The sequence below is a fragment of the Abramis brama genome, assembly GCF_963993115.1.
Source record: "Abramis brama genome assembly, chromosome: 25".
NCBI lineage: Eukaryota > Metazoa > Chordata > Actinopteri > Cypriniformes > Leuciscidae > Abramis > Abramis brama.
The window spans coordinates 21,100,193-21,123,013 of NC_139987.1; the positions used below are offsets into that span (position 1 = coordinate 21,100,193).

General features: G+C 38.6%; 2 protein-coding genes across 2 annotated transcripts in view; both read right to left on the bottom strand.

Moving 5' to 3' along the window:
• The window catches only part of rps25 (ribosomal protein S25), a 160,749-nt gene that overhangs the window by 86,075 nt on the left and 51,853 nt on the right, over window positions 1-22,821 (bottom strand). The window lies entirely within an intron of this gene.
• The window catches only part of pcp4a (Purkinje cell protein 4a), a 15,463-nt gene continuing 4,129 nt past the window's right edge, over window positions 11,488-22,821 (bottom strand). Inside the window, exons 2-3 of the mRNA XM_084105208.1 lie at window positions 13,556-13,604; window positions 11,488-12,255 (exon numbers count right to left, since the gene is read on the bottom strand). Coding sequence (XP_083961334.1) covers window positions 12,122-12,255; window positions 13,556-13,604 — 183 coding nt within the window. The 3' untranslated portion in view covers window positions 11,488-12,121. The remainder of the gene's footprint in view (window positions 12,256-13,555; window positions 13,605-22,821) is intronic.

Below are 22,821 nucleotides of genomic sequence, written 5' to 3' on the forward strand. Positions count from 1 at the left end.
TATTAGCGACATGAAAATTGTTTGCAACACAAGAAGCTAAGCTATAACACAGCAGAATTATCTTTAAATGCATATATAAATTGGTCTATTGGTCACTGTATGGTCACTCTTCCTAATGTTAATTCTCTTCCGGACTTTAGGATTACAAACTCTAACTTAAAGTAACTTAATTAAACTCAATTAATTGCATTGTTTTCATCTTTTGTTTGCCATTTCTCTTTGTTGAGCCCCCCTGGACCGCCGTACTGTACCTCTCAGTCAGTCGTTTGAAGAGTGAATTCCCGCACGGCCTTCAAAGAGCGCGGGCAACTCTCTTAAATTGCCGTATTGATTCAGAGGCTCTCAGTGACGAGCTGGAGACAGTCGCTCTTCCTGGAGCACTTGGACAGAAATTGGTTTTCTAGTGCTATATCAGCTCGGTGGGTAACGGGGGAACACGTTAGTCATTGTGACAACTATATTCTCCATCTTCGTATGAAGTGCGCAACAAATTAAGCGTCGCTGGCACGTTTATAGACGGTCTCGCTCAGCTGTTATTAACAACCGTCATAAATAAAGCTGCAGTGTGCTGAATTCTGATCTCCCTCAGAAACACAGATGTCAGCAACACGACACTGATGGCATCACGATCAAGAGAACAGTCAGAGTTCCTTGGTTGAGAATGCATGCTAAATTAAAAGAATAGTTTACCCCAAAATTAAAATGATCCCATAATTGACACACCCTCAAGCCATCCTAGGTGTATATGGCTTTCTTTTCTCAGCCAAACAATCTGAGTTATATATATATATTTAAATCTGGCTCTTCCAAGCTTTATAATGGGAGTAAATGGTATTTAGATTTTGAAGCCCAAAAAAGTGCATCCATCGATCATAAAAGTAATCCATATGGCTCCAGGGTGTTAATAAAGTCCTTCTGTAGCGAAACAATGCGTTTTTGTAAGAAAAATATGCGGTTTCACTTTATTTTGATGGTCCCTTTAACACATTCTGTTGTCTAGAAGTAACATTGCACCTACATGTCTACTAACTCTCATTAGAGTATTAGTAGAGTATTAGTAGACTGGTAGGGTTAGGGTTAGAATAAGTTGACATGTAGTTGCAAAGTTACTTATAGTCAGTAGAGTGTCTGTTGGAGGACCATCACAATAAAGAGTTAGCAGAAATTAAGCAGACAGTACACTAATACTCTAATGAGAGTTAGTTGACGTAGTTGCAAAGTTACTTATAGTCAACAGAATGTTCAAAAGGGACCATCAAAATAAAGTGTTACCAAATATGCATATTTATAACTTTATAAATTATTTTCCCTGGCTTCCGGTAACGGCCGTACGCGAGTCGAGTTCCAGCCATAGACAGTAAAATAAATGGACACAGCGACACCACTGGATTCAACGGAGAAAAGTGAAGTCAATTTGAAGCACTCACTTCCTGATGGCTGACCGTTCTGCGTAGACTCAAACTGAGCTTGACGACGTAGATGTGACTTGAGCAACCCGTCTGTCTTCTAGTAGCTGTGCCAAGAGAATTCTGAAGCATTCCCTTCCGAAACTTGCAGAGACATAGAGTGTGAGTAGGAGCTGTCCATGAGCTAGGAGCAGGAGAAACTTTTGCTAAGTATTCTGATTAATTATTTTGTCATTTTGCCTCCATGTCCCCCCGATTGCCCGCGAGCTTCTCCTCCTGTCCATACGGTAATTTCTCTACTGTGCGACAGAGAGTCGCGTGGTTATGACGCAATCGTTAGCCTATTTTTAAAAAAACTGCTTCTACGGGGCCATAATGTAAGGTACAAGGTAATGGAGCCTTTTCTACATTTTCGTGTTTCTTTAGAAATAAATAATGGACAAATGGAGTCTTTAAACGCCTCAGATGTAAAGTTATTCGCTGTCAAAGTGACGCCAAAATGAATGGAATGCTAACAGCAGGTGATGGTCTGCTAATCAGTGGCAGCGCCCAGGGAAGCTTCAGTGTTTTCCGAAACATTGGCCCCCTGGTTCCAGTGGAACAGAGTGACCTCTGACCCGACATAGGATGTAGTAGCTTAAGCTTAGGTGAGAGTAGACGCCTCTTGCCGTTTAAACAAATAGGGCTGGGCAACAAATTCAAGCTCCTCTTCTCTTATACTGAAATCCTCCAACATTTCTCAATAAAAATTCTCATTTCAGACTTTGAATTCGTGACCATTGTTTTGTTTTTCTTTATCCTCTGCACTTCCGCGTTAGTCATTACGTCATGCATCGGGTTAGAGCTTTTTTGGGCTTCAAAATCTATGGTTCCATTCACTCCCAAGCGTTATTCAAGGCTAAGCATTTCATATCATGCATTATTGTCAGGATTCCATCACCATCTCCTTCCACTCATTCCCTCACTCCGCCCACTCAGTCATTCACACGCTCATTGTCACCTGATCACCTAATCACCGTCACCTGGACCTCATCATCAGTTCACCCATATATACCTGCTACAAACATTCAGTCATTGTCTGATCTTGTCTATACATGACACAGACTCTCTGCCATACTTACCTGTATACCTACCTTCGATCCCGATCTTCTCAGCCAGTCACCATTCCGTCTTCTAAGGGACTCCTTCATCATCAACTGAGAGAGAGAGAGAGAGAGAGAGAGAGAGAGAGAGAGAGAGAGAGAGAGAGAGAGAGAGAGAGAGAGAGAGAGAGAGAGAGAGAGAGAGAGAGAGAGAGAGAGAGAGAGAGAGAGAGAGAGAGAGAGAGAGACACAGACAGAGACACAGACAGAGACACAGACAGAGACACAGACAGAGACAGAGACAGACAGAGACAGACAGAGACAGAGACAGAGACAGAGAGAGACTTGGTTACACTTCAGTTAAGCTATCTTCTGAAATTTAACTTACTGTTTACTCACCTGTTGCGCTGTACCGATCCATTCTGCAAATTAAAGCATTTAACTTACCATTCTGTCTGCTTCGTCTATGCCAAACCTGACAATTATGTTCAGGAACTCACGTGCCCCGAAATTGCGAGAAGTCGAGAAAAACATTCCACTGTAAGTTATTAGGCTAATTAGATATTACATATAATTTGGTAGTAAAACATAGTGTTGCACATTTTATTGGTCCAAAGATGTTTTGTACAACATTTGGAACTGCTTTTTATCACTTAATTAGAAGCACCAAAATTTTAAAATTGTGTCTTCTGTTAGTTACATAGCGACTACTGAACTTAGAAGTTTATTTTAAAATGTTTTTTTTTTAAAGTATTGAAAATAATATAAAAAAAAAAGCTCTGTAAACACATTTTTTGCAAGACTATAACTGTGTCCCATTGGGTAATCAAAAGTTCTACACACAATTGCAGTCTTCACGGCTACTTGAATACTTGGGCCAAGCACAGGAAATACGTCATGTAAGTAGACAAGTGGTCAAGTGCAAAGACTGCAATTGTGGGTATTTGGACAGGGCATCAGACCTAAACACTCAAGAGGTAAACTAATCATTTCCGTTACCAGTACAGACTGCATAGCCTCAGCCTGGGGATGTGACGTGATGAATGAACAACTTGGCCTTGTCTGCACTATTTTCTGCACATTTTTTCTTATTCTAAATGTGATCAACATTTGCTTAAGTTAACATTTCAATTATATTCTGCTGAAATGAACAAAATTACTTAAAAAAAAGATTTGTTAATTTTGCTGAACAAGACTCAAAGATCCGAGTCAGTAAAATGATCCAAACTCCCTATCACTACTATGTATGTTAGCTGTTTATAAGTGAATAAAAGCCTCAGTTAAATCTGTTCATCATGTAAAGTGATCGTGTCGTGTCTCTTCAGAAGACTTGAATTAAACCGCTCGATATATGGAGTTATTTTACAATCTCTTTATGAACGTTTTGAAGCATCAGAGTTTTGGGTGAACAGACTCCCAGACATCAACATAGTGTTGGCCTAGATCCGGGCCACATCTGGGTCATGTGGATTCCACGTGAACCAGATGTGGGCCGGATCTGGGCCGACACTATGTTGCTGTCGATGGTAGGGACAGAAATCTCTCAGATTTCATTAAAAATATCTTCATTTGTGTTTTGACGATAAACGGAGATCGAGGTTTGAAACAACATGCGGGTGAGTAAATGATGACAATTTAAATTTATGGGTGAATTCCTTTAAAAAATGGAAAAGGTCAAGTTGAGCTCATTGCATAATGGGATACAATGTTTCATTAAGTAAATTGTTGTATACTGCACATTTTGACAAATGTAATACTACAGGTCATCTCTTTATATAAAATAGTTGCATACTGTGTACTGCAGGTAAAATGAGAGTAGTCTGCTAGTATGCTATTTGGAACGTACTGTAGCTTCATGAGGTAAAATCAAGGCTAAGAGCCTATTACTTCCTGTTCATTAGCCACACTGGAAATTGAAGATCAAGTCAAGCACTTGTGGGATATTCAGAAACAGTAGAAGTAATACTTTTGTATCTGGACCTGCAAAACTGATCCAGTTTTGTGTACACAGGCTGCTCACGTTATTTTCAGTTTGTATTTTACAGTTTGGAAGTGAACAATACAGATTGATACAAATTGTATCTCAGTGTTTTTCAGTGTGAGCAATAGCTTTGGATCAGAATGAATCCCTCAGTGTTTTCTTTTCTTTCCATGGTACATCAGAGTGTATCTCCCCCTCCCAGCGCAAACCTAATGAACCTGTCAGACCTCAGCATGTGGTTCTGAACAGAAAAACTCCCGTAATTAGACCCATGAGGGGGATTTTCTCTGAGCCTCTTTGAAGCATCATATACATGACTCACAGAGCTCAGCGTTTGCACACACCAGAACGACACCATAATAGAGTCAAACACAGCATTTTATAAGATTGTGGTGGTTAGCAAGCTGTTGATGAGATGGGCTTCTCTATTTTAAGTGAGTGCGAATCACTTTCACAGATCAATAAACCAAGATTGGGATCCAATGTATTCATCACACAATGGCTGTGTCTGAAACAGAAGTAGCTGCCTCCTTACCCAATCGATGACTTAACAGATAGCATTTTGAATGAAGGTACTGCCCGAGGAACTTGTTTCAGATTAGCTTCTAAGAGATCACCAAGCATATGTAATCGCCAGAAGAGACAGGAGACCGAAGAATGGAGATTGTCTATTTCTTTAAGAATGGAAATCAAAGAATTTATCAATTTCCTGAATTTTCACTAAATATGACTAAGAACTATGTCCTAAGTGTCCTAAACTGAGTCTAAGACTTACTGATTCAAAAATGGCTGAAATGCTACGTACTTGAATCACTGAATATTTTAGGATCTATTCATTCAGAACCGTCTGAAAGAACCGATTGAACAGGACAAATCAGACTTTCCAAAGCTACATGAGAGAGAGAACTTAGTCATGATGTCTGATAATTTTGACTTTTTATCATAATTATGCTTTAGCATGTCATAATTTAGACTTTTTATCAATTTTGATTTAGTATGTCATAATTGACTTTGCCATTATTTTGACTTTGAATGTGTGGTAGATTGTCCCTAAACCTAACTACGTTCCTGGAACCTAATTACCTGGGGAGTCTCCAGTCGACACCCAAGCGTCTACAGTCAACACTTTATAAATACATTTACCTGGGCCGTCTCCAGTCAACACCAAAGCGTCTACAATCGACACTTAATAAATATATCTGGGGCGTCTACAATCGACACCCAATAATCTTTATACTCTAGCTCTTGCGTCTACAGTCGACAACTGGCTTTGAGTTCCTTGCCTTAACTTGTTCCCCTAACTAACTTGCTTTCCTAACTAACTTGCTTTGCAGCAATAATAAACAGACTTCAGCAAATGTCCTTCAAATGATTTAATCACGGCCGGGAGAGATCCCGAGCAATTCTCAGAGAATCTCCCCCAAGAAGAAGCACGGCCGGAGGATCTCAGACAAATTTCAGAAAGAATCCCACCCCAAAGGAAGAATACATCAGGTTTTATGGGACAAATACAAACACAACAAATAATATCATCGTCACTAACTCATGACTTAACTCACGTCACCTTCTATCAATATGATTGGTTGAATTGGTAAAAGTAAGCCCCCACCTTTTTACCCTCTGTTGCTGGCAGTTGATTACTCAATATATCATGAAATAATAAAGACAGTATATTTGTGGTTTTGTCATGGTCAGCACTTGAGAATTTTCCATAACACAAATAGACAAAGAACGTTTTGGTACGTTGTGTTTCAGAGTGTTAGAATTGTTAGGCCTAAAAAGGGAAGGAAGGTTTAGATGTTAGAATAGTATAAAAGATAGTTTACTATCTTATCTATTAAGAATTCATCGCAAATGTCAACATTTCAATTTAGTAAGTCATAATTATGACTCACCTGTAGAATGCAGTGTTGGGGTAAGTTACTTTTAAAAGTAACGTGTTACAATATTGCTTTACTCTCTAAAAAAGAGAGTACTTGGGCTAGGCTTTCTTGCTAGTTTTTTAATAACAAAAAACAAAAGTACTATTTTTGGTGAGTGTAAAGGCTTTTTCACACCAAAAGGGAGGCTGAATGAAATGCAAATCCACACCTGTACAGTAGAGGGCAATAAATAGGGAAACAATGTAACTTGAAACAATGTAACTTGTACTTGAAAAGTAACTTTACTCGTTACTTTAAATGCGTTAATGCGTTACTTTACTCGTTACTTTAAAAATTAATCTGATAATATACAGTGAGGAAAATAAGTATTTGAACACCCTGCTATTTTGCAAGTTCTCCCACTTAGAAATCATGGAGGGGTCTGAAATTGTCATCGTAGGTGCATGTCCACTGTGAGAGACATAATCTAAAAAAAAAAAATCCAGAAATCACAATGTATGATTTTTTAACTATTTATTTGTATGATACAGCTGCAAATAAGTATTTGAACACCTGAGAAAATCAATGTTAATATTTGGTACAGTAGCCTTTGTTTGCAATTACAGAGGTCAAACGTTTCCTGTAGTTTTTCACCAGGTTTGCACACACTGCAGGAGGGATTTTGGCCCACTCCTCCACACAGATCTTCTCTAGATCAGTCAGGTTTCTGGGCTGTCGCTGAGAAACACGGAGTTTGAGCTCCCTCCAAAGATTCTCTATTGGGTTTAGGTCTGGAGACTGGCTAGGCCACGCCAGAACCTTGATATGCTTCTTACAGAGCCACTCCTTGGTTATCCTGGCTGTGTGCTTCGGGTCATTGTCATGTTGGAAGACCCAGCCTCAACCCATCTTCAATGCTCTAACTGAGGGAAGGAGGTTGTTCCCCAAAATCTCACAATACATGGCCCCGGTCATCCTCTCCTTAATACAGTGCAGTCGCCCTGTCCCATGTGCAGAAAAACACCCCCAAAGCATGATGCTACCACCCCCATGCTTCACAGTAGGGATGGTGTTCTTGGGATGGTACTCATCATTCTTCTTCCTCCAAACACATTTAGTGGAATTATGACCAAAAAGTTCTATTTTGGTCTCATCTGACCACATGACTTTCTCCCATGACTCCTCTGGATCATCCAAATGGTCATTGGCAAACTTAAGACGGGCCTTGACATGTGCTGGTTTAAATCAAATCAAATCAAATCAAGTATATTTGTATAGCGCTTTTCACAATACAGATTGTATCAAAGCAGCTTCACAGTATTAAAATAAAATAATACAACAAAGTTTGTTTCTAGTGGAATTTATTGATTGATAGAATAAAATTAAATATCCCCAAAATATCCCCAACTGAGCAAGCCAAAGGCAACAGTGGCAAGGAACCGAAAAACTCCATCAAGTGACCTAATGGTGTCCTAAAACTCCATCAAGTGACCTAATGGAGAAAAAAAAACCTTGGGAGAACCCAGGCTCAGTCGGGGGCCAGTTCTCCTCTGGCATTTATGAACTAGAGGCCGGATTGTAGTTTGAAACTGTGAGATTAACAATATTATATGAATGCCTGGCTGAAAAGATGCGTCTTTAATCTAGTTTTAAACTGGGAGAGTGAGTCCGAGCAACGAACAGTATCAGGAAGACTATTCCAGAGTTTTGGAGCCAAATGTGAAAATGCTCTCCCTCCTTTGGTTGATCTGGATATCCTAGGTATGACCAAAAGCCTTAAATTTATTGATCTTAAAGAGCGCGATGGATTATAGGGTGATAGAAGATCCGTTAAATAGACTGGAGCTAAGCCGTTTAGGGCTTTATAAGTCAGTAGCAATACCTTATAATTAATACGGAACTTTATAGGTAGCCAATGTAGTGATGATAAAATCGGTGTTATATGATCATATTTTCTTGATCTAGTAAGAACTCTAGCGGCTGCATTTTGGACTAACTGTAGCTTGTTTATTGAGGATGCAGGACAACCGGCTAATAAAGCATTACAGTAATCTAGTCTCGAGGTCATGAATGCATGAACTAACTTTTCTGCATCAGAAACTGATAGCATATTACGTAGCTTAGCAATGTTTCTAAGGTGGAAAAAGGCTGTTTTTGTAACATACGAAATATGATTTTCAAAAGACAGGTTACAATCGAGTATAACACCCAGGTCTTTTACTGTAGAGGATAAAGTAACAGGACATCCTATGATGTCAAAGTTGTATTGTGAGAGGTTTTGTGGGCGGTTTTTTGAACCGATAAGTATTACCTCTGTCTTGTCTGGATTTAATAATAGAAAATTACGCGTCATCCAATCTTTTATATCTTTAACACACTCTGTCAATTTGGATAATTTAGCGTTTTCATCCGGCCGTGATGAAATATATATTTGAGTGTCATCAGCATAACAATGGAAACTAATTCCATGTTTCCTTATAATATTTCCAAGTGGCAGCATATATATTGAGAATAACAGAGGGCCCAACACAGATCCCTGCGGCACTCCATAGTTTACTGGAATTATGATCGATTTTTCTCCATTTAAATAGACAAAATGGTAGCGGTCTGATAAGTATGATCTAAACCAGCTTAATGCTTGTCCTTGAACACCAGTATAATTTTGTAGTCGATCTAAGAGTATTGTATGATCTATAGTATCGAACGCAGCACTTAGATCGAGTAAAACTAGTATTGAGATGCAGCCTTGGTCAGAAGCTAAGAGTAAATCATTTGTGATTTTAACGAGCGCAGTTTCAGTGCTATGATGCGGCCTGAATCCTGACTGAAACTTTTCATAGATATCATTTTCTTGCAAGAAAGAGCCCAGTTGAGTGGACACAACTTTTTCTAGTATTTTAGACATAAAAGGTAGATTTGAAATGGGTCTATAATTTGCTAGATTATGCGGGTCTAATTGTGGTTTCTTAATGAGAGGTTTTATAACTGCCAGTTTAAATGTTCTTGGAACATGACCTAAAGATAAAGACGAGTTAATAATATTGAGGAGAGGCTCTTCCACTACAGGTAACACTTCCTTCAGTAGTTTAGTTGGTATAGGATCTAATAAACATGTTGTTGTTTTAGATGAAGTGATAAGTTTATTTAACTCTTTTTGTTCTATAGTTGTAAAGCACTGTAATTGTTCTTGCGGGGGGAAAATTGAGGCTGAATTATAAGGTGCGATTGAGGATTGAACGTTTACAATTGTGGTTCTGATGTTTTCTATTTTCTCAGTGAAGAAGTTCATGAAATCATTACTACTAAACTGTAACGGGATATTTTGTTCGGGTGACGTCTGTTTATTTGTTAGTCTAGCCACGGTGTTAAATAAAAACCTAGGATTGTTTTGGTTGTTTTCTATTAGTTTGCGGAGGTGCTCAGCCCTGGCCGCTTTTAGGGCCTTTTTATAACGTGACATACAGTCTTTCCACGCGATTCTAAAGACCTCTAAATTAGTTTGTTTCCATTTACGCTCTAAATTACGGGTTTCTCTCTTTAGAACATGCGTAGTATTATTGTACCATGGTGCTTTAATTTTCTCTGTGACCTTTTTTAATCTAACGGGTGCAACAACATCCAATGTTCTAGAGAGAATGGTGCTCATAGTGCTTGTTAGTTCTTCTAGTTCATCTGTTTGTTTGGGTTCAGGCAGCAGCTGAGACAGATCAGACAAGCAACTCGAGAAATTATCTATGGTGGATGGAAGGATTGTTCTGCCTGGTCGAAAACGCGGCGCCGCATGACATATTACAGCAGTACGTAATATGCAAGTTACCAAGTAATGGTCAGTGACATCATCACTTTGTGGAATGATATCTATATCGGTTGGATCGGTTCCATATGATATAATTAAATCGAGTGTGTGATTAAGACGATGAGTTGGTCCGGTGACGTTTTGTTTGACCCCAAAGGAATTTAATAAATCTATAAACGCAGCCCCTAACGCATCATTTGGATTATCTACGTGTATGTTAAAATCTCCAACAATTAATGCTTTATCTACATTGACCAATAGATCTGAGAGAAAATCTGCAAACTCTTTTAGGAAATCAGCGTAAGGCCCAGGCGGTCTATATACGGTAGCCAAGGCTAGAGATAATATGGATTTTTTTCTAATTTTTAAGAGATAATATGGATTTTTCCCCCTGGTTTAAGCAGGGGAACCTTCCGTGCCATGCATGATTTCAAACCATGACGTCTTAGTGTATTACCAACAGTAACCTTGGAAACGGTGGTCCCAGCTCTTTTCAGGTCATTGACCAGCTCCTCCCGTGTAGTTCTGGGCTGATTTCTCACCTTTCTTAGGATCATTGAGACCCCACGAGGTGAGATCTTGCATGGAGCCCCAGTCTGAGGGAGACTGACAGTCATGTTTAGCTTCTTCCAATTTCTAATGATTGCTCCAACAGTGGACCTTTTTTCACCAAGCTGCTTGGCAATTTCCCCGTAGCCCTTTCCAGCCTTGTGGAGGTGTACAATTTTGTCTCTAATGTCTTTGGACAGCTCTTTGGTCTTGGCCATGTTAGTAGTTGGATTCTTACTGATTGTATGGGGTGGACAGGTGTCTTTATGCAGCTAACGACCTCAAACAGGTGCATCTAATTTAGGATAATAAATGGAGTGGAGGTGGACATTTTAAAGGCAGACTAACAGGTCTTTGAGGGTCAGAATTCTAGCTGATAGACAGGTGTTCAAATACTTATTTGCAGCTGCATCATACAAATAAATAGTTAAAAAATCATATATTGTGATTTCTGGATTTTTTTTTTTAGATTATATGTCCCTCACAGTGGACATGCACCTACGATGACAATTTCAGACCCCTCCATGATTTCCAAGTGGGAGAACTTGCAAAATAGCAGGGTGTTCAAATACTTATTTTCCTCACTGTAACTCAAGTTAACTGGTAGTATTATGATTTACCAAAGCATGATTTTTTTCTTTTGTGGCAGAAATAAGCTTCTATATAATCATCAGTGAAATTGAATGCGACAAATGTTACCAGACAGTGAGCATTTTGCGCTAATTGTTGGAAAACGTTGTTTGTTACAGTCAGTGTTGAAAGAAAACATAAAGGGTATTAATAATATGTTGAAATAATCAATCAATCAATCTTTGAAGTAATCCTAATATTTATTCAGTTCACATATGATTATTTCCTACTGTTTGGTGTCACAAATATTACAACACTGTTGACAAAACATTGACTTGGTTAAGATGATAATGACACATCACAAACACAATATCAGTTCAACTATGCAAACAAAAAAACAACAACAGAGGTGAAAGATTGAATAAGGCTGTTTGAATCTTAATCATTTTAGTTTTTAGATGCCGTACAGGATGTTTTCCTTGAGCAACATTCTTCATCATTTGGCATTAAATACCTGTGGTTTCTGGTCTTACACACAGGGAAAACTATCGCACAAGTGCTTAACACTTTAAGATGGATGTTTTCAAACACCTTGACAAGTAATATTTATCAAAAAATAACAAAAGTATTTTAAAAGGAAAGATAATTTTATTTAAAAAAATCTATGTACTAGGGGGAAACAAAATATCACGTTTTATTCCTGACAGATGACGGCTAAAGGCAAATTGCCTCTTCACCTCTCATCTGCCCCCACCCCCACCCCAATCAACCCATAACCCCCACAAGAGAACAGTGCCGTTTATCTGACATGCAACTCCCTCCCCTAATGTGGCGTTGGGCCCGCACGAGGCCAGGGACGCCCTGCATGGGCCTGATTATGATTTCACCGTCTGCTTCTTCTTCTGGAACTTTCTAAACTGCGATTGGATGGCGACGGCAGCCTTCTCCGTCTCGGGGGCACCCATGTCGATGTCAATGTCCTCAGCGGGGACGTCCTTCTTGGACGGGTCTGTGGAAACGAAACATTGTGTATTGGATTGAATATCAGGCACTTCATATATAGAACCTTTAAGGGCTTCCTATTATGGGATAATTTTATGAATTTAGTTTTAATTTGTTAATTTAGGTTTAATTCATGTTTACTTTACATTTTATTAAATGTCTCGTAAACTAGAAAATTACTAGATTTTTTTTAATAACCTGTTGAACATGAAAGAATTTTGCAATCATTTAAGACATTGGCATATGGATTTCTTTAAAATTGTGTCAAGACCACTAAGGTTTTATAAAGAACCTCATTGAAACTTTTTTTCTAAGAGTGTATGAAATGAAAAGATTATTAAAGAAATAGTTCATCTAAAAAGGAACATTCTGTCACCATTTACTCACATTGTTCCAAACTCATGATTTTCTAAATTCAAAAAGGAGATATTTTAGTAAATAATAACTTTCAAAATTTCATTCGGTAACACTTTATTTTAAGTTTTTTTTGTTACACTGTAAATATATATTTAAGTACTGAGTAATATTAAGTAACTACATGTACTATAGGTTAAGGATGAGGGTTTGGTTTAGGGTTAGTTGCATGTAATTATGCATAATTAATATATTAACTACATGTAACATATGTAACAATGACACAGTAAAATAAAGTGTTATCAAATAAAGTGTAACCCATCATTCTGTTCCTCATTTTTTCAAAATAAGAAATATAAGTAATGTTGGTAAAACTTTACATTAAGTGTTACGATAGCATTATTAACAATGAAAAACTCTTGTAAAACATTTACTAAAAACATTTTGTTTTTAAAGTGTGTTTGTTAGGATTATTTAATAGACCTGAGCTAACATTAACCAACAAAGAACAGTTGTATTTTGATCAAATAACCCTAACAAAGATTAATAAACATATTAACAAACATATAGCTCATTGTTAGCTAATGCATTAACAAACGTTAACTAATTGAACTTTAACTAATGGAACAAACGTAAACTAATGGATTGTGTTACCGTAATATTTAATAAATAAAAATAAAGTAATTTGGTTTAAAACGGCAAGAGAGCAAATGATAACCATTTCATTTTTGTGAGATATTGCTTTAATTGTACTGTCTATTAAATTACCATGTTTCTTTACTAATCTCCACTTACCTTCAAACATATATTATATTGCATTCTGTACAACTATTATTTACAATGTGTAAGAGAGAGAAAGAGAAACATATGCAGACTTGCAAAACATTCTGTCGTGATTTTATCCAACGAAATGCACAATTCAAGTACGTATAGAGTAGTGAGTGACACTATACCTTGTCCAGCTGAAGGTTTGATGTTTCCAGCTGATCCGGATTCTTGTCTCTGTAAACAAACAAAAATAGAACTGAGATTAGTGTGTGGATACCTTAAAAAAAATACTATATAGCCAAAGAATGATGAGACGGGCATTGAATATGTCAGTTTTCTGTCTCATTAGCTGACCACAATTTAGTCCTTCACATCCTGAATTAATAAGCAGTGAATTTCAAACACTTCAGAAGAGCTTTGATGCTCCGACGCTAAAGCAATCTTCCTCAGCACGAGCGCGCGTGTGTGTGTGTGTGTGCCGCTCGTTTTCTGCTGATGGCATTCTGTATGGGTCTAGTTACAGTGGAAAGCGTGTCATTATATGCAAGAAGGATTATTCCACACACACATACACACACTGGCACAATTTAATCATATTAGTCTCTCTCTCTCTTCCTCTGTCTCCTTCTACCTCAATCAATCCTCTTGCGTTCAGTTCTATCTTTGTCTTACAGCCTCTGATAAACGTGTAGAATTTGCATAAGAATGTTTGGCAGGGGGAAATCTGTGAGTTCTTCACGTTGCCGGAGTTGCCAAAGCTCCTGATACAAACCGCTCGGTTATTGCTTTGCATTAAGGAGCTGACGCGAAGAAGTCGTCCTGCTGGATGGTGTGGTGTATAGTTTGTGGCTGTTGTGGGGATAGTGAAGGGCGCTGCTGCATAAATTACAGTCATTTGAAATGTCATACAGCGCAGAGAGTTGAACACATAGAGCACTCTGTGCTACACTGCACAATAAAGCTTGAGAAATTAAATTGATGCTAAAATGTGAGCCTAAAGTCTCAATAGGAAGGAAAGTTCTGTAAAAAGCAATCAGATAAGCGATGCAGGCATTCAGGATGATTAACATGACGTTAGATATTTAATTGTGCATGCTCGGTTTCCATATTTTTCCATTTAGATTATTTTTGCCATAAATGTAATTTTTAAAAGCACTAATAATTTAATAACACTGTTAAATATAAACTCTTTAGCCAATCTTTACTAGGAAATTGTTTCTTTTTTACAGCATCTACTAGCAGGTGATTTAACTTGCCATAACACAATCGCAGCCAGTCAGGAAAATGTTGATGTTTAAAGTGCCCCTATTATGTTATTTTAAAAGCTTCTTATTTTGTTTTGGAGGTCAATTTACATGCATCCAAGGTCAAAAAAACACTTTAATTTTTTCATTGCAGCATCACCTCTTTTCTCACAGTGTCTAAACGGTTTAATAAAGGATTCAGTCTCTAAACCCCACCTTTTCGAGAGTCTACTCCGCTCTGATTGGTCAGACGGCCAAGTCTGTTGTGATTGGTCTACTGCTTACAGTGCATGTTGGAAACCAAACGTCCATTACCATATTTGAATTTCAGCTTCGGAGGCTTCCTCAGCACTTGTATACGCAGTAATACGAACCGTAACGATGGTGTCAGTTTTACCGTGTTTAGTCCTTTTGAAGTGCTTGCAAAGTAGATTAGCTTTTGCAGTGCTAAAAACAGCATTTCCTCTACATGTCGACAACACGAACCAAACTCTTCCAGGCCTGGGCTACAGTGTTTGAGGGCGGGTCAAAATAGACGTTGTTCACAGGCAGCCAATGAAGATCATATGCTGGCATTATGCAAATTGGTTACAAACCTACGTAGGTTTGTGCAGCAAGTAAGACTGGAATTACTGATTATTCATTTCAGGCAGTTCAGAATCACTTCTTTCTTTCGGGAGACAATAAATCTTTGAAATTACACGAAAGGTAGTATCTGAAAAAGCATAATGGGGGGCACTTTAATGTACAGTTATATAGAGAAGGAATTTGGACCAATTATTGGACCGATATTACTGTGGGCGGAGCTACTCATTGTAACACCACAGAAATAGAAACGAGTCTGACAAAGTGTCCTGTGACCCGTTGGTCATGGCTGGGTAGGAAAAAAACATACATTTGAGCTTTTTATCACTTTATCGTGATGCACTCGTGATATAAAGGTCAAGAGATAAATGTTTTTCTGGGCATTTATATTCTGCTCGCCTCCTTTTCAACCTCGTTGTAGATGCAAACCCACTGTGAGACGCCCATTCCGGTTCTGTTTCTGCTTGGAAAGGGGTGAAATGAGGGAAATCTCCTCACTGCGGTGAAATGAGCTCCTGTTTCTAATCCTGTTTATGTGAGGAAACTCTGGAGTGAGGAGCACAGGGAGACATTCTCCGGCAGCATCAATATCAGCACGGTTACATCCCTCTTTCCTGACAGTCTCAAACCACACAGCCTCAGAGCTAATGCCATTAAACTTGGATTATTGAATTGGGCTCCAGGGAGACACAAACAAACGCATTAATTGGAGTAAAGTGTCAGTCAGTTGTGTGGCATGTGAAGCTGTTAGTCTGAGTGTGGTCAAATACGGGTGAGAGAGATTTTATTCAACTTATTTAGCTAATCAAATGGCCATCTCCCTTTAAGGCCACTCAGTTCATTCGGCAATCAGCTGTTTTCTACGTAGGCAACAATTTACTTAAAGTGCCCCTATTAAGCTATTTTAAAGGTTCCTAGTTTTGTTTTGTAGATCTCCTGCAATAGGTTTACATGCATCCAAGGTCAAAAAAACAATTCAACTTTGTCTCTCTAAACCCCGCCTTTCCGTGAACCATACTCTGCTCTGATTGGTCAGATGACCCAGTATGCTGTGATTGGTCTACTGCTTAGAGCAAAACAAAAGATATGCATATTACCATATCTCAATTTCAGCTCCGGATCTTCCTCAGCACTTGATATACAGTGATACAAACAGTAATAGTGGCGTCGTTGTTCGCTGGCAGCCAATGAAGATCATAGGCTTGCATTATGCAAATTTGTTAAAACCTATGTAGGTTTGTGCAGGAAGAAAGACTGGAATTACTGACGATTAGTTTCAGGCAGTTCAGAATCGGTTCTTTCTTTTGAGAGATAATAACTCCATTTATTGTGCACTTTAATTTTGGAAACTCCGCAGACCTTTTACATTCACAAACAGCTATATTACACACTACATGAAAGGTAATATCCGAAAAAGCTTTATCCGAGCTTAAAACTTTAATTGCTTCAGTTAGTTGCCATGGCAACGTTTTCTTTCAATTTACCTTACATTTAATTTTTAATAGTTTTAGCTAACAATAACAACACTGGGTTTGGTATCATATTTTAGCAATAATGCAAGAATGGTATCATTTATCTCAAATTACTCTAATGCGCAAGCAAGTTCTAAAGGCAATCTTGCTGTGGGAGTTAGTTAAAATAAGTTAAACTGTAAAAAAAAGTTGCTGCCTTAAATTTTTAAGTACAATCAACTTGGATGTTTAAGTCACTTCAACTTAAATTACATTAAACTGACTTTAAAAAAATTAGTTGGATCTTCTATAACTTCTATTAAAAAAAATCACTGTCTAGGTTAACTATTCACCCGATATAGTCCGGCTATGAGTAACCCACTTCTAGCCAAATTATTTTTGGCTAGAAAAAAATATTGAATTTGAATTTGGATACATGTCCACATTTTTTTTTATTTGAATTTGGATACATGTCGTTTTTGCCAAAATAACTTGCAGGATGTATGATATTCCATCATGTTTTTAGCCGGTAAATTCTGACTTTCTGAGTTGAACAGAATGCATCTTTACTCCTGCTGTCTGATATTTTGGACCTTGACAGCAATTTTTTTTCTTTTTTTTTTCTCTTTGTCTGATCATAGCCTTTAACAACAAGGAAGGAACTCAAATGAACCCTGGATCAAGATGCAATACTGCCAGGCTCCCCTCTGCAGTCCTACAATACAAACGCCAATTTTAGTTATCCAAAAGAAAAGCAAGGACACAAAATCACATTAATGAGAGAATGACTGCAGGAAATAATTAGGTAATGCGTAAACACCGGTTCAATTTGGAAGTGGTGAGCAGAGAGGTGCCGTTTTCGCTCTCTCTTTCTCTCTTGCTTTCCTTCCGCCATATGCCTCCCCCATATTGTGTGTTCATTATAAACAATGATGAAAATGATCATAATCATAAACTTCATTAGCTGCAGTGAAGCAAGGATTGGCAATGAAACCCAAGTGTACATCATGGGGCAATTAAAATTTTAAGAGAACAGGATCTTAGCTGCTTCTCCGTGGACAAACATGCTCAGAACCAAAGCGTATTATGGCATGCATAAACAAAACAAAAACCTTTTACTTGGCTTTAAATGTCATCAGTAGCAAATAAATCTTGTGTCTAGCATGGCACGGGTGTTGCAAAGCATCCTGGGCTCGCTGGCTCACGCAAATGCACTGCAGAGCCAGGCTTTGCAGTGGATTGAACTTGATGCCACAGAGATGCCCTGAGCTCAGTACACCAGTGCCCTTCAGAGCAGCGCTTGGCACTGCCACCCGATGCCACGACAGCATCCTGCTCCTCACAGTTTGAGCTGCACTGCTGCGACGCTAATGAAGAACCTCATTTATATCAACTCGCTCTGACAGCTGGATTCACTAATTAATAGAAATGCGTTTTAAACCCCATTTACAGGCGATCGTTGAACTGAGCGCTGACAGTTTCCTCCTCAAAGGTGATTTATGGACATTTTCAAAAACCTTTTTCGCAGCTTTTTTCAGAACAACATTGAGTACAAATCATGCAGCTGATAGTTGTGCCTATGCAAATTAAACACCCCATGAAGATTCACACTCATAAAAGCACCAAATTTTACGCCTCTCCCAAATTCCTGCCATGTTGAACAACTGAAGCATTTAGAAATAAATAAATAAATAAATAAATAAATACTGTATTCTGTCTTTTTATTCAAAGCCATTTGGAGAGCTATTTTTGATTCATTTGGCAGCTCGAGATCTTGGAAAGGCTTCCATGCTGTTCTCAACGTCTATTAAGAATTTAAGGGAGAAACGCACAACTAGGACACAGACGGCTAAAAAGAGGGGGGGGGGGGGCTCGGATCCGATGCGTCATATTTGAAGGCTAACAGATGCTCAACTGAATGTAGGAAACAGGCTGGAGGATGGGAGCTCAAACAGTGGCTTTTATTTGAGCGCCTCACCACCAGAAAACACTGCAGGACGTAAACACTGACCTGATGAATGTGTGAAACCACATGCTGGTGAAATGATTATCTCACTGCTGGAATGGTTCGCAACTTATTTTCAGCACAGAAACTTCTTGTATGCCAGTATTCCTATTAAATGCGGTCACAAATATTGAATGAATTGTGTTCAGGATTGACCCTTTTCACATTTCTGGGTCTCTCAGAAGCGGAAGTCGTCATAGTTGGGTACAAGTGGGGTACAATTCGATAGTATATATATAGTTTTATATAAACACACATTTTTATTACAAATGAAAATATAAAATACCTTGCAGGATTTACAATGCTGGTGACCGTTAAAACGCGTTATCACAGTCTGTGAAAAGGGTCCATTGCTAGCCGCTAATTGCTAATGGTTAAATAAGGATTTTTGCCATTTAAACTTCTTATATTTCACAGTATTAGTAATAAAATGTGGTTAATTTTTTTTTTAGAATTGCTAATAGCAGTTTCTAATGGCTTACTGCTACTAATTAAATTGGAGTCCCTAAAAATCTGCTAAGAATAAAAATATTTCTGTTAAACAATATATTATAGTAATGTAACAATGTGATAAATTTACTGATCCCCAGGTAAACATAAATAAAATAATAGTGGAACATCGTACATCTGATATATATTTGGATATTTTGATTAGATGCCCATATATCACTTTTAAAGGCAATTCATTGACTAACTTTCTAAAAGGTCTTGTGCTGGATCAATTTACATATAGATATGAACGCATATATCTTGCTGTTTCACTCTGGTGACGTTTGAGCGGAATTTATGACTCAACTAAAATATTATGCTGCACAATGCAGAAGAGTTTGTGTGATTTACAATATTATCTCCAGAAATCTCACTAGCGCTGAGGTAACACACTGTTCCAGAAAGCTTAATGAATAAACATTACAATGGGGAAAAGAGAATGAGAACAAGAAATCAGGGAGAAAAAACTAAGAAAACATTGGAAGACATGTGAATAGCTAATCACACCCGAGGAAACGAGTACAAATGACTGACAGCTGCTTTTATTGGCCATCTTGTTACATGTACATCCTGTTTCATAGGCTTACTTCCTTTACCATCATACATGAATTTGGTGATAACGGAATGTATTTTTCCTGCTGAGATAATCCAAGCAAGACTAATGACGGCGAGTGCATGGAGTCCTCATCAAATATTTAGCGACATTAGCGGTGGCAGCAGCCTCTGCCTCCAGGCACCTCCCACCACGCGCCTCCCTTTCCTCGGATAAGAGGAGGACACACTGCAGGGGTATTTCCTTCTGCCCCAACACGTGAATTTTATTAATGAAACTGCTTACAAATAAACGGTATGTTAATTATATTTGGATTATTATATAAAATATAGAAAAATTATCAATAATACTTTACATTATTGTAAATAATTATTTTGCAAAGTAATAACCTGCCAACTTCTGTCAACCTCTAACCTCTGCTTAGTGTGCAAGAAGCAGTGAACACTTTGTAGGGACTGGAACGCAGCTATATACTTGAGCCAGACACGAGAAGTGTGGGGTAAAATCTTCTTCATGGGCTCTTTTAATGGTCTATTTTCTCTCTATCCACATCTAATCCTCCTCTTGCACTAATATGCCGTCTTTCATTCATCCCCTTTTCTATCCTGTTCAGTGACATTTCCCTCTCAGAGTGGCTGCTGGGATTACCGCTCAACCGGTGAGGTTGGGCAGAGCTGGAGTCGGACTCTCTCTGGCAGTTTAGAGGGATTACCGAGGATCCGAGCGGAATCTATGTGTGTGATGTCAGAATGATTATGGTTTGAGGGGATGGTGAATCACAAACATGACCGTGATAAACAGCAGACACATCACAGTGGACGTAATTCATCACAGAGCGGATGCAGGTGATGCATCAGACATTATAAAGCGGGCGTAGAGGTATAGGGACCATTTCAAGAGCTTTAAAGTGGAACAGATCACATCTGACACTGTACCATATGACATGATGGGAGATATTTATCCAGCCTATCACATAACGGGCCCTAAAGCCAGGTTCGCAATGAATCAAATTTTCTTTTGTGCATAAAACAAGACAATCTGGGGTACAAAAAGTTGTAAGTCTTATCAACATGATCAAAACTTTGCTGAAAAGCAAGTAAAAAGCCAGTGTAGTTCTAAAAACATCAGGTCATTGTACAATTTGACTTTTAAGAGCTTTGATTATAAAACTAAGCATTTAAATATCTTATTACGAAATAATATTAGGAGAGTGACCGCTGATATTTGTACACATTTTATGTAAGTAGTCTACTATACTGTTATAAAGAGCTGACCGATTTACATTACAAGCTATCAGAAGCTAATTTTGGCCATTTAAATATCAGCAACTGCACAAAATTACATATTTTTGCGCTCCATATTTTCCTATATCATACTATATGAACCATAAAAGCCTGATGTGTCAAATATGATACTCAAGAAAAAGGTGATTGAGTTGTTTTTTAGGCGATTGGCTTAAGAACTAGTCGATTTGTCTTCTGGTGTCAGCAACTAGATCAAATTTGCATGTGACCATCTGTCTCAGAAATGCTGTATGGCCATATTTGTCCATCAGTGTTCTCTAAGGGTGGATGTAATTCACTTATAGACGTCTTTAATCTGCAGATTGAGGGATCAAAAAGGTGAGACATACACAGTCAGCCAACCATCCTTTCTTTTCCTGCTATTTCAACGCTGCCGCTATCCATGAATCAATATCAAACCCTTCAGACTCCAAGCCTCTTCTGAGGAGAGAGCGTTACAAATCCCTTTCTGCCGATAATGGCTCCAGGTTCTGACAGGCGGTTCAATACTGTGTACACATTGCTGATACATCAGGGAAACAAGCGCAGTGCTGAGTTGCAGGAGACTTCTGCAGGAGAGTTTGCTGTTGAGTCTGCTCAGGGCAACTGACCAAGGAAATAAACCGTAAATCTGCTCCCGCGCAATGCGGGATCCGAGGTCTAGTGCCGCGCCGTCAGATGTTTAATGCGGCGAGAGGAGGATGAAGACATAAACGAGCAGAAGGAAAAGAACTGTGTGCCCCGGACCGCCATGTGCAGCGCGTTTGGGGGGGGGGGGGTTGCGTTGTTTACGCATGTTCAGTCTGGTCCCCCCATGCACACAGTCGAGCGCGCATTTCCTCTTTATCCGCGTGGAAGATGCAGAAGCGCTGGGCCGTTATGTATAAAAATCAATTGTCAGGCCTGATTACATCCAGTGTTTGCACCTCGAGGGCCATAAGTTGCTTTTGATCTCCATCAAGCTCATAGCTGTGTTCACCACAGCACATGGAGCTGCTCAGTTCAGATGTAGCTCCAAATAGATCAAGCGCATTGGTTTACAAGGGTAACCAAGATATTTGGCGTATGGTAACCCTCAATCTGCAAAAAGTTTTGCAGCATTATTTTGAGCCCTGCAGCAACTCTACTGCTAATGCTATGGCAGAAAATGCAAATGATGAGATTGCACTATCAAAATCACCTTTCGCTTTGACGAATGAGCACCATTTTACTCTTTTGCCATCAACGACAGACTGCAGATATAAGCAACATGGCCGTCATTGGCACAAAGGCTTGACTGAGTCAAAATGAGAATACTGTTGTAATACTGCTGTAAATTAAGTCAGAAGAATTAATTAGTCTCAACTCTAGTGCATTGAGTATAACATAAAAGACAAGTTGCAGACTGAAATAAAAAAAAAAAATGTTTATTGGTTAGCAAATCAACAAATCAATTTATAAAAATATATACAGTTCTGTCATAAAGTTCTGTCATGAAACTCTAGATGGTGCAGGCCGATGGGTCCTTAATGCAACCTGCTGACAATTACATTGTTAAATATGCGGCACTAGCTGATTGGTTCCTGTTACATCTACAGCCAATGAGCTTGCTGCTCAACATTTAAGTAGTTGGTCAGTGTTTGCTGTGTGCTTTCAAAGTTCTTCTGAAACCCTCCACCTTCCCAAGCTCCACCTGTATCGATCTGCTATGGGTAATTTCATATATGCTATTTGTGGATGTCTTACTTGCTCACAGCACCATGTCTGTGAATGTAGTGGCAGTAGCAAGTCTCTGTCTGTACTTGCTCAGCAGCAGCAGCGTAGCAGATCTATTCCGCCAAGACCAAATACATTAACATTGT